The sequence below is a fragment of the Chinchilla lanigera genome, unplaced genomic scaffold (genome assembly GCF_000276665.1).
Source record: "Chinchilla lanigera isolate Chin_1 unplaced genomic scaffold, ChiLan1.0 scaffold00081, whole genome shotgun sequence".
Taxonomy (NCBI): Eukaryota; Metazoa; Chordata; class Mammalia; order Rodentia; family Chinchillidae; genus Chinchilla; species Chinchilla lanigera.
The window spans coordinates 10,004,660-10,022,018 of NW_004955482.1; the positions used below are offsets into that span (position 1 = coordinate 10,004,660).

General features: G+C 57.1%; 1 protein-coding gene across 2 annotated transcripts in view; it reads right to left on the minus strand.

Annotated features, from left to right (window-relative positions):
- Window positions 1–17,359, minus strand: part of Rbm19 (RNA binding motif protein 19) — a 102,361-nt gene that overhangs the window by 74,423 nt on the left and 10,579 nt on the right. For both annotated transcript variants that reach the window (XM_013503702.1, XM_005403230.2), the window contains exons 8-16: window positions 15,573–15,651; window positions 13,303–13,374; window positions 12,281–12,484; window positions 11,620–11,750; window positions 10,642–10,760; window positions 10,184–10,280; window positions 9,074–9,184; window positions 8,371–8,571; window positions 6,577–6,706 (exon numbers count right to left, since the gene is read on the minus strand). In XM_013503702.1, coding sequence (XP_013359156.1) covers window positions 6,577–6,706; window positions 8,371–8,571; window positions 9,074–9,184; window positions 10,184–10,280; window positions 10,642–10,760; window positions 11,620–11,750; window positions 12,281–12,484; window positions 13,303–13,374; window positions 15,573–15,651 — 1,144 coding nt within the window. The remainder of the gene's footprint in view (window positions 1–6,576; window positions 6,707–8,370; window positions 8,572–9,073; window positions 9,185–10,183; window positions 10,281–10,641; window positions 10,761–11,619; window positions 11,751–12,280; window positions 12,485–13,302; window positions 13,375–15,572; window positions 15,652–17,359) is intronic.

A 17,359-nucleotide genomic window follows, 5' to 3' on the forward strand; every position in this document is an offset into this window, starting at 1 on the left:
TTTTTTTTTTTTTTTTTGGTCTTTTTGAGACAGGGTCTCCCTATGCAGTTCAGGCTGGCCTTGAGCTCATCTTGTAGCCCAGGCTGGTATCAAACTCACAAGGATCCTCCTGCCTCAGCCTCCCGAGTGCTGGTATTACAGGCGTGCACCACCACGCCCGGCTTAACTTCAACATAAATGCACTGTGAACTATCTTCTTGAACCATGAACTTCAGCAAAATGTTATTATTCCCCCAAACAGCAGCACTTAGTGAAATTTCAAACTAAAAGGCAAGTAAAAACTTTAAAAGTACTAGAATGGGCGAAAAACTCAGAACACGTGAATTACCCGTTAAACCTAAAGGAGTCCAGAAAAATCCCAACTACGCACTATATTCAGGAAGCACACACACAAGAGTATTGTTTTACCTACACGTAATATATTAACTTCATGTAACTATATTACATAAAATACTGAAAAATGGGAAAACAAGACACATTCACTAGCAGGAGATCAAGAAGGCTAGAGGGTACGGAAGAATGAATTAACGTGCTGTCGGTAGAAAGGATGTTTCTGAAGGATGTGTAATAATATCAAAAAGATTTCATGATATAAAAACTCAGAACAAAAAAAGCACAGTGTGATTATAGTCATGATCTACAGCGTTTCTGAGAAAACACACGTGTGCGCACACAGACACACACCCGGCACAATGAGGGAGAAGTGTGTGCAGACTCCCGGCGATCTCTGCAGGAGGTTCCAGACGGCCTTCACCCCACCCCTCCGAGGCGCAGAGAGCGAAAGAGGCTGTGTGTTGGTGAGAAGTGTGTGTGTCGGGGGCGTGTACACACGCGTGCGTTGGGGAGGGGGCGCTGCATGGGTCTGAGCACACGGGTGCAGAGGCAGCACGGCAGCGGGCACGGGGCAGAGCTTTAACCTGAGTATTGGCCAAGGTGCCGACTGTGGGTCTCCCCCACGCGTGACCGCTGCAGAAGCCTTCCAGGGCTGCGAACAGGGCAGCATCACGGCCTTGAGAAACGCTTCAAAGACGCGCACTGCGTTTGGTCTAACCTCTCCAGTTTCCCCAAGTCACACGATCGGGGCCTGGGGCCGGCCTCCTCCACTGCCCCGCCCCCCTCCCCGCGATCAGCCTGTCTTCATGATTCTTCCGAGCAGCTTTGACTGCGCCCTCTTCACCGACTCCCCACTGCTTTCTGGCCAGCTGCCCACCTGGCTCCCTAAGACTTACACCCCGCACACCCAGGGGGCAGAAGCTGGTGCCGGTCACGTGGCCAGAGCCGATGGAGACAGACTGCTTCTCCACACTCACCTTTGCCTCAATAGCTCCTACTTTGTGATGTACGGGCGCTTCTTCGTGCTCAAATGTCCTCCACCCTCTGTGAGGCACCGAAGATGTCTCTGGCTCCCCTGCCCTTTCTGTGCAAGCCCAAGGCTTTCAAGTCCTAATTGAGCTTCAACTGCTTTGTCATGAAACACCCTTTCAAGGCTGATGGAAACAGCTACAGTGATAATGTCGTCTCTTTAACATCAGTGGAGCGTGCAGCTGTTGCCCCTCACGGTGAGCCCAGATTCCAGACTCCCGCCCCAGGACAAAGAGATCTGCATAGAAGCTCCTCCCCCGGCTGAGAGACCCCCACAGTTCCCCCAGCCAGGGACTCCCTGGTGCTGCCATCTGCACTCAGAACCCGACGTTCAAAGCTGTGTAGAGGAAAAGCATTACAGACTGCAGGAAGCAAAGCTATGCAAAGAGCTCTGACTTTAGGTCCTGAACAAGGACTCTGATCAAGGCCGAAACCATGACCTTCAGGCAGGAACGTGTTCCCAGCCCACGGGGTCTCGCTGGCGTCTGACATCTCAGAGAGGAAAGGAGGGACGGAGGAGGGCCGATCAGATCTCCCACCACGCAGGACCTCAGCTCCACGCCTTGGGTACTCCGTCTCCTGCACACCCACAGTGGCCACACCGCCAAACGCGGAGCTGAAGGAATGTGCTGGAGGCGGCTGCACGTGAACCCTCGCTCCCAGGCAGCTTCTCGGGGAGGGAGGGGCCACGTGAGAACGCAAAGAAGCTTTTATGAGAGACCGAGAGACAGAGTGTCCGGGATGACGGTGACCAGGGTCATGGCCATCCCCCCTCTTGACACTGGCTGATCATTGCCCTACAGTCAACTCAGTGTGGCCAGAAGTTCAGACTGAGAAGCTGAGAAGTCCAGCTTTTGGGAGGGGACACAGAAATCCTGGCAACTTAACATGGTGGCATTATGGCTTTTATACTAACAGTGGTCAACAAATCAGCCAGCTCCCCTCCCCTGGCAGACTGAGGGCCCTGCCCCTGTCCCCAGGCCCAGAACCTGGTAGCCCTCAGCATGGCCAGTCATCACCACCCTGCTCCACAGAGCTGGTGTGCATGGTCCCAGGTACCTGACCAGAGAGGGGTGATGCTTGGCCTTAGTGACAGCTGAGCTAAGGGAAGGCTGAGGTCAGCACCCCAGGAATGGATGAGTCCCTGCCCTGGCAGGTCAGCCGCTGTCCCCCAGCCTGGAGGAGAGGGGACTTCGAGGATGGCAGGAGCCTAGGACCTGGGGTGTCCGGCTGGCTGGGCCTGGGGTTCCATGGGTTCCAAGTTGATCAAAACCCCTCGCCCTGACACAGGCTAGAAATGAAAGAGGCGCTTTGATGCTAAGAGAGCCCACCGAGGACCGGATCCAGTCGCCCTAGTGACCACTGCAGCTGCATCACCAGGCTCAGAGCTCACACATCAGAAACACGTGGACAATGAATACATGGCACTCTCAGCCTGCGCCCAGCACGCGACCCGGCTCTGAGAACAGTCCCCACGCCCTGGAGAGGCCGATCAGACTTCCTCCTTCAAGCCCAGAATCTCGGCTGGATGCCCTGGGCTGTCAGGCAGGAGCTCAGGCTCTGGGCTTGTGGCTGTGGGTCACACCTCACTTCAAACTATCTCTGTTCCCTTCTCTCCATGCAGGAATGAGAATGATGACAACAGTGCCGCCTACAGGGTGCTCCTGAGAACTACAGCACACAGGTCTTAGGACGGCACCCAAGGGACCGACCCTCTCCTTATCCCACACATCATGCTTGCTGCCCAGCCCGCCTCACTGAGGAGGCTGAGGGAAGGGGTGGGGAGCCCTGGCTCTATGAGACAGAGGACAGGCCAGACCGGCTCAGCCAGTGCCACACCTCTGCGGCCAGGGGACCATGGCCCTGCCAGCCACCCTGTGCTTCTCAGGAGCCCCCACCAGCCCTGCTGTGCCCTGCGCCTAGGTCCAGGGAGAACAGCACAGCCAGGCGCCAGGTGCTGAAGCCAAAAGGCTGTTTAAAAAGTACTTGTGCTCCTGGCCCCAAGTGGGGAGACAAAAGAGAAGAGAGAAAAATAAGGTATTGTGAAACTCAAACAGATGTTTGCCAACCAAATCACCGGGACCCAGAAGAGGGTAGAACTAAGAAAGGAGGCAGGGCTGGCCGGGGGCGGGGGCCCCACCATGGGGGGACTCAAAGCAAGGGAGGCTGGAGGGGGCTGAGAGAGGCCGGGGAACGCGCTTCGTCTGTGGTGAGCGCAGGCAAATCCAGTCACGCGTCGCCACATGGGGCCTTATTATAATCAGGCCGCAGAATGCGCCGCGTCCCCTCCCTCGCCGGGCTCTCGGGCCGGGCTGGCAGCAGAGACTGTTATCAGCGGCGAGCAGCTTTGCAGAGCTCCCCCCACATGAAGCCCTTTATCTGGAGGTGAGGGTCTTGGCTGTGGGGAGATAAAACCCGCCGCCCCCTCCCTGGAGGCCTCACGGAGAACAGGGGCGGAGGAGGTGGCTACGGAGAAGCTCTGCCCCCTCCTGTGGAGACTGTGACAATCTGCTGACCTCCAGGCCTCGTGCCAAGGGGAGTGGGGACCAGGGGACACGCAGGGACATGTGGGGGGCAGGGTGGGGAGGAGCAGGTGAGAAGCAACGCTCAGGGGCCCAGGGACAGGGGAGGGGCTGCACTGGAGAAATGCCTCAGAAAGGGACAAACACGGCCAAAGCAGGCCATCGGATCAGCCTGGGAATTCACAGCGGAAGTGCAGATGGGGTGCGGCAGGGTCCGTCACATGCGCAGACCTGCACGACTTCCTGGGCCGAACTGGCAGGCAGCTGTGCCCCTCCTGAACAGTGGGGCACATGGGAGACGCTCAACGTTAAAGCTCGGACATGGTGCCCCGGAGCCCTGGGGACAGGGAGCACGCTAGCCCCAGACCTGGAACCCCTGGCCTTGAGATGCCTCCCCTCACACTGCAGGGCCTGTCTGCACCCAGGGCCACCTCTGAGACTATTTGACACCAGCCCAGCAGCTCCTGGGGAAGACAGTCTGTGTCAGGTCCCTTTGTCACCTGCCTGCAGCAACGGGCACGAAGCTCCAGACGGAGTTACAGACATGCACTCTAACAGCCGCCGCCCGGCTCCCAGCCTGAGCGAGGAGAGCGGATCTGCACAGAGACTCCCTTCATAGAGGCCTCCAGGGCCCTGTGGCCGGCACCCCATTTTAGACACAGAAACTGAGTCTCAGAGACGGGAGATGCTAGGCCAGTTGCAGAGCCAGGGGACAGAGTCGACCGTGCCTGAGCCCCCAAAGGAAGACAGTGCTGCTCGCGCGTGGAGTCGGCACCCTTCCCTCCGAGTTCCTGCCAGGTGGGCACGTTCCCAGGCGCTGTGGGCAGCAAGCGGGAGGTGCCAGCTGGGCGGGGAACATTTGAGTGCAAACAAACTCAGACTCTGCATCACTGCAGGAAGTGAGAGGTGTGTGACACAAAGCCAAGGGGCATCTGGGGGCAGGCGCAGACAGCAGCCGCTTCTGCTACAGCGACTGACAGCATGGCTGTCACCATGCACGCGCTAAGGCTGGCTATCCACCCCTAGACCTGCAGAGCGCATGTGTGCCAGGAGCTCGAGACACACAGTGTGACAGGTATGACTGGCCCCACGATCTGAAGGGGCAGAGGCACTCACTCTCACACCGATCTACGGAGCCACCCTACACCTGGGGCTGTGTGGGGTGGGTGGGGGGAGGAGATCCCCCAACAGGGAAGAAGATAGCTTGCCCCACCTCCAGGGTTCACAGGCGGATTCAAAACAAATGCAACAAACAACGTAATAAATACATACGGCAGTTGGAGTCACAGAAGAACATGACACAGCAAGTGCAGGGAGTCGCGAGGCTATGACAAGCACACGTGGCCACACCGAAGTGGCCACCTAGGCACACCGGCCACGCAGGGAGGAAGAGGCCCCCAGCAGCTCGTCTTCAGCACCCAGAACCCCAACCAAGCTCTGCGCTCAACAACTCACTCTGGGTCACGGAGGCTTAAGCAGGTTCAGGTGTAGGAATTGAACCAAGAACCAAGATGGCTGGGGGACCTTGGGTTGTGGCTGATCAGGAATGGACCAGGACCACACAGAAAATTTCCTGATGGCAGCCGAAGCGGGTTCGAAAGGGATCCTCATCCAAATTGTGGCCCAAGCTGACTCAGAAATGGGGGCTTGGGAAGGGCCTCAGGTTTCTACTAAGTACCCCAATGGCCTGGGGTACACTGGATTGAGAGCAAAGTGACCAGGAGTTTTACTTGCAGACAGGTGCTGCCAAATGCCTGGTGCCACTGAGCTGGTCCTGAGACCCAGGAGACGGGACGCGAGCAGTGTGGACAGGGACGGAGGCTCCCGCTTGCTTTGGATCTCACCCCGACAATTCTGCTTCTCTACCACCTGGCTTTTGCTATAAGAATGTTCTTTTTCAATGTTCTTTTTGTTTTTTTTGAAATATATAAAAACAATAGAAATAGCAGACAGGAGACTTACTATGTCTTTCTAAAAAAAGTAAAAACCCTTATTTTGGTAAACTCGGCCAAGGGAGCCCTGTTGGGTGTTTGCTGGGGGCCGTCACTAATGGTAAGAGCTCAATGTCTGGGTAACATGACTTACGCAGCCCTAAAACTTTCCTTGAGGTCTCTGACTCCAAGAGCTGGCCATGGTCCCAGACTTGGTGGCTCTCTCTGGAGGCTGTGCCACCCTGGGTGACATCTAGACTGCAGGGGAGGGTTCTGGGTTCCCACAGTGACCAGGACATGCCGGGTGAGGAATGCCACATTTGCACCACAGTCCCAACGAGGGGTAACTCTCCTGCCTCCAATGCCAATGACACGGCCTCAACTCAGTTGTGAGGTGTCAGCGGGGGTCTAGGACAGCCTTTGTGGCCCCCTGCCCTTTCCTTTCCTGCCTCAGCCACTGGACGCCAGGGGGCGCTGTGTACCAAGGACACAGGAGAATGACTTCCACCAGCCCCTCAACCTTTTATGAGATGTGGTTTCCACTTGCTGTGCCCCGAATCCCTGTTTAATAAATTCTCGGTTTTCTTCCTCACAACCTTTAACTGACAAATTCAAAGCTGGCTAGCTCAGGCAGCACCCATAATCCCGATGTTCTGTTACACTGTGAGACTCGCTTGCCAGACTGGGGGCCTGACGAAGGATGTCACACTACCTCTCACTCTTCCCGCCCCCTGCACCCCGAGCTCAGACTCTGCTCTTACCGGCTTCCGGCTCCTCCCTGTCCTTTCCCTCGGGCTCTGCTGGTGCCTTCTGGGGTGCTTTCTCCTGAGGGGCTGTGCTGGAGAAGACACCCATGGGGGCCCACTCCAGATAGAGAGGCACGTGGTGGAACTGCGGAGAGAGGGGTGTCCACACTGTGTTCCGGCTTCGGGGGACTCAGCCCATTCACGGATGAAGAGCCCGGGGCCAGACACGACTGTGATTCACTGGGGGAAGAGCCAGGCCCAGACTTCCACAGGCTGCTACGGCCTGACAACTGCACCCAGGGCCTGTGCTGCACCGTGGGGCCAGGGAGGGCTGATGCATGGCTCGCTTCTGTAAAGGCTAAGCGAGACCCTCGGGACAGCAGCCCTGGGAGGCGACTGGGCAGCGGCAGGACAGGGCTGGGAGGAGCCTGGAGGATATGCCCTCGAGAACCTTCAAAGGCCACACATCTGTGCGCAGGCCCCCGGGGCCACACCGGCGTGGGAGTCGACAGGCTGGCTTGCTTGCCACTGGCTGCACTACTCTAGCTATGTGCCTGAGGGTTGCTGGGCCTCGGTCTCTCCTCGTGCAAAGTGGGGACAGCAATGTCGACAGGAGGGGCTGGTGGAGCAGACACCACCAAGCAAAAGGAGCCTCGTGCGCTCTGTGCCCTTAACCTGCTGCTCTCACTGCGAGAGTGTCTGGGTGACCACGTTTCTTCCCAAGGTAGCAAAGGGCCAAACGGGGGAGGGGGCGTCGGCGGTCAGATGACTGGGCTGTATGCCAGGCACTGACCAATTCCTGGGTGCCTAGTGGGCACTGGGCTGCAAGCTGGGGACTGTCACAGCACCGGGGCAGCAGAGGATGGGAACTATTCCCTTCTGCAACGTGGGGACACAAACAGCTGCCCTATGGGACATGGGGTAATGAGGGTGGCACAGCATCGAACTGCCTGGCAAACAGCAACTCTAGCAGGGGTGGCGGCTCCCCACAGACCTAGCCACCTCTCGATCCCCAGAACCTGAGTGAGACCTTATTTGCAAAAGCCACTAAGGGAAACATCCCTGCGTGAGATCAAGGGTGGGCCAAAATCCTAAGCGTCCTTGTAAGAGAAATTGGAGGGACACTTGGGACCCAGAAGAGGAGAAGTGGGGAGGCAGGTGAAGCCTACAGGGACACAACAGGCTAAGGGCACCGGGAGCTGTCAGCAGCAGGAGGAGGCAGGGGACAGCTGGTCTTCAGAGCCTCTGGGTGAGCCCGGCCCTGCTGATGCCCTGGCTCTGGACTTCTGGCTGCCAGCGCGGTGGGAGAGTAAGTATCTGCTGCTGTAAGCTGCTGAGTTTACGGTGACTTGTTACGGCAGCCCTGGGAAACTAATCTACTGCTGCTGTCCCTTCCTCCCTCCCTCCCTCCTTCCATCCTCCTTCTCTCTCTCTCTTTCTCTCTCTCTATTTTGTACCAGGAATTGAACTCAGGACTTCACACTTGCCAGGCAGGCACTGTGCCACTGAGCTAAGGAAACAGGCCCAGGTACAACACCGCCTTCCATCTCCTGGAAGGTATAGGGCAGCAATGGCAGCGCGAATGACATCAAGGTGGCATGGGAACAAGAAGCCCAGGAAGGCCCGAGTCGGGTGGGAGCTGTGCACGCTTTCTGGAGGCGCTCGGCAGTCGGGGTGCTACTCAGCATCTCAGAGACAGTGGGCCTCTGGCTGAGCTCCCTTGGCCCGGGAGCTCCCTGCACCCTGCACCCTACACCCGCAGCGAGCCTTGGCCCTTCCCCACCCCGCACAGAGGCTCGGCAGCCCTACCTTGGAATAGGCCAGGTGTCTGAAGGCCTTTCGGGCCTCCAGGGGCTCCAGGAACTCCACGATGGCCGTGATGCCACCTTCAGGCAGCAGCACGCGGCCCAGGCTGCCAAAACGGCCAAAAATCTCTTGCAGCTCGGCTGCTAGGGTGCCCGCCGGGAGGTTCTTGGCCAGAATCACTGTCTTGCTTCGCTCCGCTGCGGCCTGCAGAGGTGGCGGGTGGTGGGGCACACAGTCATACGGGGGACAACAGGAGTGGCGCCTCAGCGTGACCCCAGCACAGATCTGCAGTGCTCTTGGGCAAGGGGCTCTGCCAGGGAGGCAGAGATGGAGGCCCCGCTTGCTCTGCGGGTGAGGGGTCACTGTCGGAGGGCTGAGCCCCCGCTTTGTGGCTCATGAGTCTGATCTCTCTGCCTATGAGACACACGAGCCCCGACAGCGCCTGACCACAGCCCCGCTGGACCTCCCAGGACACCCAGCCAAGCTTCTCGGGACAGAGACCTGTGCCTCGGTGCACAGGGCTCCTTCTCACTGCTCGCTGCCAAGGCTGTGGGGAGCAGGAAGTACCTAGGAGCTCACACTGGGGGGCAGCCTGTGAGTTGGGGTACTCCAATCCTTCGGGTGGACACTTAGGCAGAGCCAGCCCGCAGATTTCCCTGAAATGAGGTTCTAGTGGTGGCCTACTGGAGGGGCAGCGAGGACCCACCTGGCTGAAGGAGTCCAGGCAGACCCCATTGTCGAGCAGGAAGCGCCGCACTTCCTGGACCAGCTGTGTCTCCCCCAGGGCCACACGCACGGCCACGCTGCCCTTGGTCTCCTGTGGGACAGAGGAAAGATGCCCACTGCCTGTCAGGTAGTTGATGTGACTGCCTCCTTGACGAGAGGTCGAGGCCAAAGCTTAGGGGAAATGGGTTCGGTTGGTGCCACCATGGCTCCAGCTCGTGTTACAACAGTACATCCGGGACTTCACAGCCCCCTTCAGATTCTCCTTCCTGGCCTGCTCCTGCCCTCTTGTCCCATCCAGATGGGCACATGTGTGCTGCTCCTCCCACCTCCCAGCCTGCTGTTCCCTCCTGCTTGTGATGTTGGTCTCCGGGGCTCCTCCCGCCCTGGTCCCACTATTTCTGCCTGTGTCGCCCTGCTGACTGCCTGCCCACCCTTGCCGTCACAGCCCAGGCTGCCTCAGGCTCTACTGCCCTTTGCTCTCGTCATGGCCAGGTCTTCCTCCACTCAAAGGCACTGGATGGGGACCCTCTCTGTGCCCGGCACTGCTGAGCTCCTGCAGCTCAGCGGGGTCATGTGGAACCTCAGCCCCTGCAAGGCTTAGGTCCCTCTCCAGACTCAGGCCAAGCTCTCTGGCCCTAAACGGTGGCCACGAGCCACAGAGCCACAACCAGCCAGAAACGGGACATGTTCTAATCAGTACTGTGCTGAGTCTAAAAGACACTGGATTCGGTCAGAAAAAAAGAATGAAAAATATCTTGTGATTTTCTGACACAGGCCCTATGCTAAAATAATGCTTTGGCTATGTTAAGCAAAATAAATTATTACAATTATTTGTAATCTTATCTGTTTCTTTTTGTAAAGAGGCCACTGGGCCATTCACAGCCACAGAGGTGCTGTGCATTCTGCTTCTGACAGCGCTGACTGTGGGTGCCTGCTTGGGGAAGGGTGAGGATCAGAGGAGGCTGAAACTAACTGGCACCATCCATGTTGCCTGTCACCGGCCGGGGCAGCCCCAGTTTGGACCAAGAGTCACTCAGCTGGGGCCTAACTGTGGGTACATAGCATGCATGCGCACAGGTTCCCCACTCACGTGGTCGAACACTTGGCTCTTGGTGGCGCTGTACTTCTGCGCGATGGCGTCGGCCACAGCGTTCGGCCCCATGAACAGCGTGTTCCAGTTGTGGGAACTGTGGGGCAGAGGCACAGCGGGGTCACGGTGTGGCTGATGGGGGGCTTTTAGACGCAGAACCTGCCACTCCAGGCCTGCCTTCCTGAGCCCCTCCCTCCAACGCGCCTGTCACAGGCTAAGCATGCACGCCTGAGACCCAGATGGGTGGCGACACTGGCAAGCGCTGCCTCTGGGCCGGGCTCATGTCACACAACACAGCACAGCTAAGGCACCGCACTGCCTGATCACTTTGCAGATAAAGACACTGAGGCTGGGGGAGGTGCTGGACTACAGCCACTGCAGAGGGAAAGGACTCGGGCACTGGGACAGGCGGGAGTGAGGGCAAAGGGGCTCAGAAGCCAGTGCTGGCTGCCAGGGACCTGGAGCTGCTGGCTTTGTCCTTGGAGTCCTTCTTCTTCTTGTAAGACGACCCGGGGGCACCGGCCTCCTCGCTGGCCTCTTTCTTGATGGTGGACGGCAGCACGTGCAGCATCCTGCCCTGTGGGGTGGGGGAGGGGTGAGGAGAGCCCTCAAGGACACCAGCGGCCAGCAGGGCGCGCTGTGCTCGGCAGAGGCTGTGACTGAAGCACGGGGACGCCAGGCAGGGTGACGGTGTGGTCACTCCTGGTCCACCTGAGCTGGCGCAGACGAGGGAAGGAACTGCTGCTGTGCGAGCCAGACCTGTGGCAGGCCCAGCCCACCCCACACGTGTGTGGGAGCATGCACCATGAAAGCAAGAATGAAGAGGACCAAGTGTAATAAAGCAGCCTGGGGAGCGGCGCGAGCTAAGCCCCGCCCCTGGGACACGGGGAAGAGGCGAGTGTCCCACATTACCCTAAGTGGTCATTCTCCTTGCCCATGGTAGATGCTTTTCTTCCTTTCCCTTCATTTCACGGTACTGAACACCGAACTCAGGGCCTTCATGCTGAGCTACATCCCCAACCATCAGTCCCCACTTTTAAAAATTTTCGGACAAGGTCTCACTAAATTGCCCAGGCTGGGCTCAAACTTGGTGATGCTCCTGCCTCGGCCTCCCAGAGTGCTGAGACTACAAGGTATGCACCACCAAGCCTGCCAGATACCCTCTTGCTCACTTTTCTGCCAAGGAGGTATTTCTGGCAGCAAAGAGCACATTTATTCACTCAACAAATACTTTGGGCCCACTCTGTGCCTGGTGCTATTCTAGGTGCTACAGGCCAGTGAGGGGAACAGACCTCATGGAGGGTCTTCCCTGTAGCAGCTCTTCTGAGGTCACACCCTGCCAGGCCGACCCGAGGTCTTAGGTCCAAAACACAGACACACGCATACATCAGTGCGTACACACCCACGGCCTGCCCTGACCGCCTGCGCCCCCTCACCTGGAACACCTGCCCGTCCACCTCCGTGTAGGCCTTCACAGCGTGCTCGGGGAACAGGAAGGTGACGAAGGCGAAGCCCTTGGGCTTCCTGGTCAGGCTGTCGATGGGGTAGTGCAGCTCCGACAGGGGACCTGAGGACAGGGGACACGTCCATCCCGAGTCAGGGCTGACCCATGAGAGTGTGGGACAGCTGCTTCGGGTCACTCTGGCTGCTTGGCCCAGGGTGACCAACCTCTAGGTCAGGGGTGTCACCCGATACTCCCTACTGTCTGTCCTAAGAGTGGAGAATGAGGCGCCTACACTGCATGGGTGGCTGCCGTGCAGGAGCCACTTGGAGGGCGCAGGCACCGGCTTCTCCCCTGCACTGCGGCACGCAGCATCTGGCCCACGTGGATGCGCTAACATGTGCCACGCGCATGCCAGCCCGCGGTGCTCAGTGCTAGCTGGAGCGTGTCACACCCAAGTACGGTCGGTGGAGTGGCCACTCAGGGACAGCAGCCCCCGTGACAGACGGGACAAAGGAAAGGCAGGCTGGCGTCCTCTGCTCGAGGTTGGGGTTTGGGGACAGGCAGAGGGGGCCTTAGCCCAGGACTGTGTCAGAGCCCCAGCCAGGCCCAGAGGACCTGCCACTGGGCTGTGGTGGCCCGCAGGGGACGCCTACCATAGGCGGAGAAGAGCTTCTCCAGGTCCTCTTCAGTGCTGGTGTAGGGCAGGTTGCGCACGAAGAGCCTCCCGGAGTCGGCCAGGTCCTCCTCCTCCTCATTCTCCCCGAGCGTCCGGCCCTGCCAAGCTTTGCTGCTGTTCTTCAGGGGTGCCTTGGCCGCAGGAAGCTGCTTCTCCCTGAATACCTCGATGTAACGCCCGCCTGGGAGAGGGCAGGGTCAGGGCTGGGGTGGGGGGGCCCCAGAATTGCACACCCCCTGGCCAGTGAGGGCAGGCTCTTCTCTGCTATCTTCCAGGTGCCACAGCCAAGGCGGGTGGGGATGCAGTCTGTGCCCCAGGACCTCACTCATCTTGTGGTAGAGCTCGGACCCGGGGGAGCCCACCTGGGCCATTCCAGGCCACAGGGATGCATCCTGAGTTCTGGGGCCCAATCTCTGGCACTGCTGGCTGCTGTGCCCCGGGATGGGTCTTAGTGACAACCTGACTCCGGACAACTACCGTACCTGCCGCTGAACTGTGGCTGCATCTGTGTACTTACTTACTATCACTTGTGCCCTACCTGAAAGAAACACGTGTCTGAGTGGCCCATCTTCCTGAGAAAATCCGCAGCCCTGGACTCCCAGACCAAGGATGGATCAGGGATCGAACCCGCCCAACTCTAGGACTGTCCACTCGGTGTTCTGGCTACCAGATGTCCTGCCCTGTAAGCCCGAGCTTGCATCATTAGTTCCAGGTGTATCCCACATTCCTTGGCGAGGCCACCGCTGACAAGATCCTGTTAAAGATGGGCCGCCTGCACTGCCGGGCTCTGCAGGAGCCTTATCTGCTGTTTCCCACGCACCGTGTTGTTCACTTACACCCACTGCCCATTTCTCCCGGCTGTGGCAGCTGGGGGCAGGGACCGTGGTCCCCTTGCACACTGCTGTACCCCCACGCCCACAGCAGTGGCTGGCAGAGGACACTCCGTGCACAGCACACACCTGTGCACGCACCCCCTTGCTCCAACTTAGCGCTCCTTACCCATGTACTCGCGGTTGCATTTCAGTGCTTTTTTCACTTCCTCTTCGCTGCTGAAATCCACGAAGACGTACCCTGAGAGGGAATGACGGCACAGGTGAGCTCTGCGCACCCTGGCACACTTGTGCGAGTCACGGGGACACTGCCCTGTGCTGGGTGCACACTGGGGCAACCTTTGTCTCTGCTAAATCTCCAAACACAAACGGATGCTGCCCAGCCCAGCCCCTCTCTGAGGGGGCACTCAGACCCTGTGGCCTGCTTTGTGGCTGAAGACGCGGGGCCCCCGGGCTCAGAAACACAGGCCTCCCGGCCCCCTCCCAGCCCCTTCCCACCACACTCTCTGCCTGTGGGGGTGGCGCTGTGTCTGGCTCGGCACCCAGGAGCCACCCTAGAGAACAGTTTCTGGGAGCTCCCGAGAACCAGCTTGCACAGAAACAGGCAGCGGCATTGTCTCCTGAGCAGAGGCCACCACATCCTCCCCCGCGGGTGCTCAGTTCAGTGGGTGACACGTGCAGGGACACAATGTGCAACCTGGTCGGAAACCCGTGGGTTTTCTGCCTCCCTCACGAGGCAGTTCAGATTCCCTTTGTGATTCCTTTTCCCTGTTCCTCATGCAGGCTCCTCGTCTACCCCGTAAATGTCCTCCACCTCCCTCTTCCTCCACCCTCTTCCTTCCTCCTCCTCCTCCACAGCTGCCAGGGCCCAGCTCACACCAGGGGCGCCAGAGCCTCCGCACCCTGCTCTAGGCCCCTCTGCCAGCCAGGGCACCACCCTGCCACCCTGACCTGCCCACCCTCCCTGCCCAAAGCCCCTATCAGGCCAGAGCCCACACCTGACGTGGCCCAAGGGCCTGGCCTGGCTCCTCCCAGCTCCTCTGCAGGGACACGGACTGCCTTCAAGTGACCTGCTCCAAGCTGGCTCTCTCCAGCAGCAGCGCCAAGGGTTCTCTCTCAGCCCTGGCGACACAAAGATGCTCTTTCCCACTTCCTGTCTGGTCTCTCTAGTGCCACGAGCCAGGGCACACCACCAGCCCCAGCACCACTGACATGCACGTGGCTTTCACAGGACTGCTCAAAGGTCAGCTCTCTGTCCTCCACAGGATGACACAGGTTTAATCCACTGCACAGATATGGACACTGAGGCTGTGGCCCTTGTCCCAGCTCAGAAGACTGGGATTTGAGGCTGGGCTCTTTCTCCTGCCTGCAACTGCACACAAGTGAGTGTGCAAGGAGAGAGGGAAGGCCAGTCATGAGTCAACCTGGTGAGCGGGCCTCGGAGCTCAGAGGGGACATAGGCCAGGAGGGGGCCAGGCCACCCCTGACGCACAGGCACGTGCTTCCTCAGGCGCTGGCTGGGAAACCTCCTCACTCTGCCTGGCAGCCTCTTCCTGCCAAGGACACTGCCCGCCCTGCAGGGCTGCACTCCACGGCCACGCCGCCTCAGCCCTTTTGTGGATGTTTGCCATTGCATCTCCTGGCCTGGCCAGCAAGTAGGCTGGTGGCAAGCACCCAGTTTCCCCTGGGCCCCCACCTCAGAGCAGCCAGATCCAGGGCTCTGCGGTCAGGGGAGGGGGACACTTGCCCAGCGTGGAATTAGGGAGACACGGCTGGGGCAGCACCACGCAGACTCAGGAAGGTAGCACCCCGACCCCACCACCAGCCGGGCCGGCCACGGACTTGGCCTAGCAATCGCAGCCCTGCTGGTGTCGGTCTAAGGAACAGGAGAACCTAGGGGTAAGCACAGGCTGGGGCGAGGAGACACAGGTGAAATCCTATCACTGCAGGCCAGGCAGCCGGGGCAGGGACAAGAGACCAACCGACTCTTGTCCCAAACAGTTTAATCACATCCATAGAACTGCGGACCACAAATAGGAAAACAACAAACAAAAAAACCCACTCTCCTTAAAGCTTCTCCTTTAAACAAGTGGCACTAATCTCTGACCTGCACCTCTGCCCCTCTAACCTAGGAGTCCCCAGTCCTGGGCCACTGTCAGGAGCCAGGCTGCCTGGCCGGTGGATGGCAGCGGAGGAACCGAAGCTCTGTGGCCGGCATCCCCTCTTGAGCTCCTCCTCCTGCCAGATCAGTGGTGGATTAGATTCTCACAGGGTGCAAACCACACCACGAATTGTGCATGTGAGGTATCTACACTCCTCCGCGTCGTCCTGCACCCAGCTGGCCACTGGGAGAACTGTCTTCCGTGAAACTGGCCCCAAGGGCCTTTTAAAAAGGTTGGAGATGCCTGCTCTCACCCACCAACATCCTCGGAGCCTTACCTGTCTTGTTCCCATGAGCATTTCTCACTATTCGAATGGCCACTGGCTTCAGGGGTGCCAGGAATTCTGTAACATTTTTCTATAAGAAAAAGAAAAATGTTCCCATTATCAATCCAATGCTACAAGTACAATCTAATGAAGACATATGGGGCAAAACTCCAAGTCAGAAAAGACTGCAAAGCATCTCATCCTTTAGAATTTTTGTTCTTTAAAATGACATGCACCTTTTCTCCATTCTGGAATAAAACTACCCTGGGAAAACTTTGAAAGAACTGAATAATATAAAGAATATCACCACCAGCATTTAAAGGCACTGTCTTCCATCTGAGTAGTTTTAAAAATTTACTTGAGGTTAAATCTGGCCGTTCGCACTTCTCATTAGACCATGAGTATCTGTTCGTACTACAGTACTTTATGGTGCTAAACCTAGAGTGACACTGTATGCGGGTCTCCATTTTCTTAACTATTCCCTATTTTGGACATGGGTATGACTTAAACACATTTTTAAGAAGCAGAACACACAGGGCATGATATTCTAACAAATACTGAAAAGTGCAAATAAGGAAACAAGAAAGATCCATAATTCCACTGACCAGAATTACACTCTTACTTCTTACTGACTTGTTAAATAAATGTAGCAATTTTCATTGTCATCTGTGGACCTAACTGGTTAAGCCAGTTCAAGGCCCTGACTACCGCGCATAATTAAAAATCAAAGTACTATTAACAAGTGCAAGAAGGCCAACAGATTCTGAAGTTTTCACACGGATACTGCACATGTTGTAATTATCAAGTTCTTTCAAACAGTTTTCTCATTTTAGGCGCCTACTAGGGACAGTGCATCATTTTAGTGACAAGCTGTATTCTATGGCTGTAGTGCGTTGCAGTTTAGTTATCGCAGGGCTTTTCAGTGGTGGCACTGCTGACATTTGGGGGCTGGTAGTTCTCTGTTGTGGGGCCAACCCGTGTACTACAGGTATCTGGCAGCATCCTAGGCCTCTGCTCCATAGAGGTCCCACCCCTAAGAGCTGTGAAAACCAGAAATGTTCTACACATTCCCACATGTCCCAGAGGGGGCAGCTCATCCCGTTGAGAATCAAGGCGAGGACCACTTGAACTCCATCAACCCAGTGATGGAGGGCAAAGGCTGTTTCCAGTTTTTTGTTTCCATGAGTGAAATGACCATAAATGAACACAGTAAGTTATTAATAAAACGGCAACGTAAGAAGGCTATTGCAAGCATCTGTGCATTCAGATCTTCGGGGACTTGGGTAAGTCACCTGCAGGGCAGGTTCCTGGCAAGGGAATGGGTCAGTATAGGCATGGGCATGCCTGGTTCTGACAGCTCCTAGTCGCTCTCTGCAGGCTGAGCCAACAGCTCGTGGAAGGGTTTAGTGTCAAAGGTTGAAAATGTTCCCAAATTTGGCATGTGGAGAACGTGGTCTCCCAGGTTTTTTTATTGTTGTTTTAAAAAAAAAAATTATGAGTGAATTCAAACATCTGTTTTCACCATCTGAACTGTTTTCCTGCAAAACCTCCTTCCCTTTGTCCATTTTTCTACTGGTTTGTATGTCCCTTATAAATGTCTATCTGTAAATTGTCCATTTTTCTACCGGTTTGTATGTCCTTTATAAATGTCTATCTGTAAATTAAAGACGTTTTTGTTACTGTTGAGCTATAAATGCCTGTAGCTTGTCATCAACTTTGTTTACGGCATTTGTTGCCTACCAAGTTTTAATCGGCATGAGATCAATTCGTTCATCTTTTTCCTTGTGGCTACCAAGTTT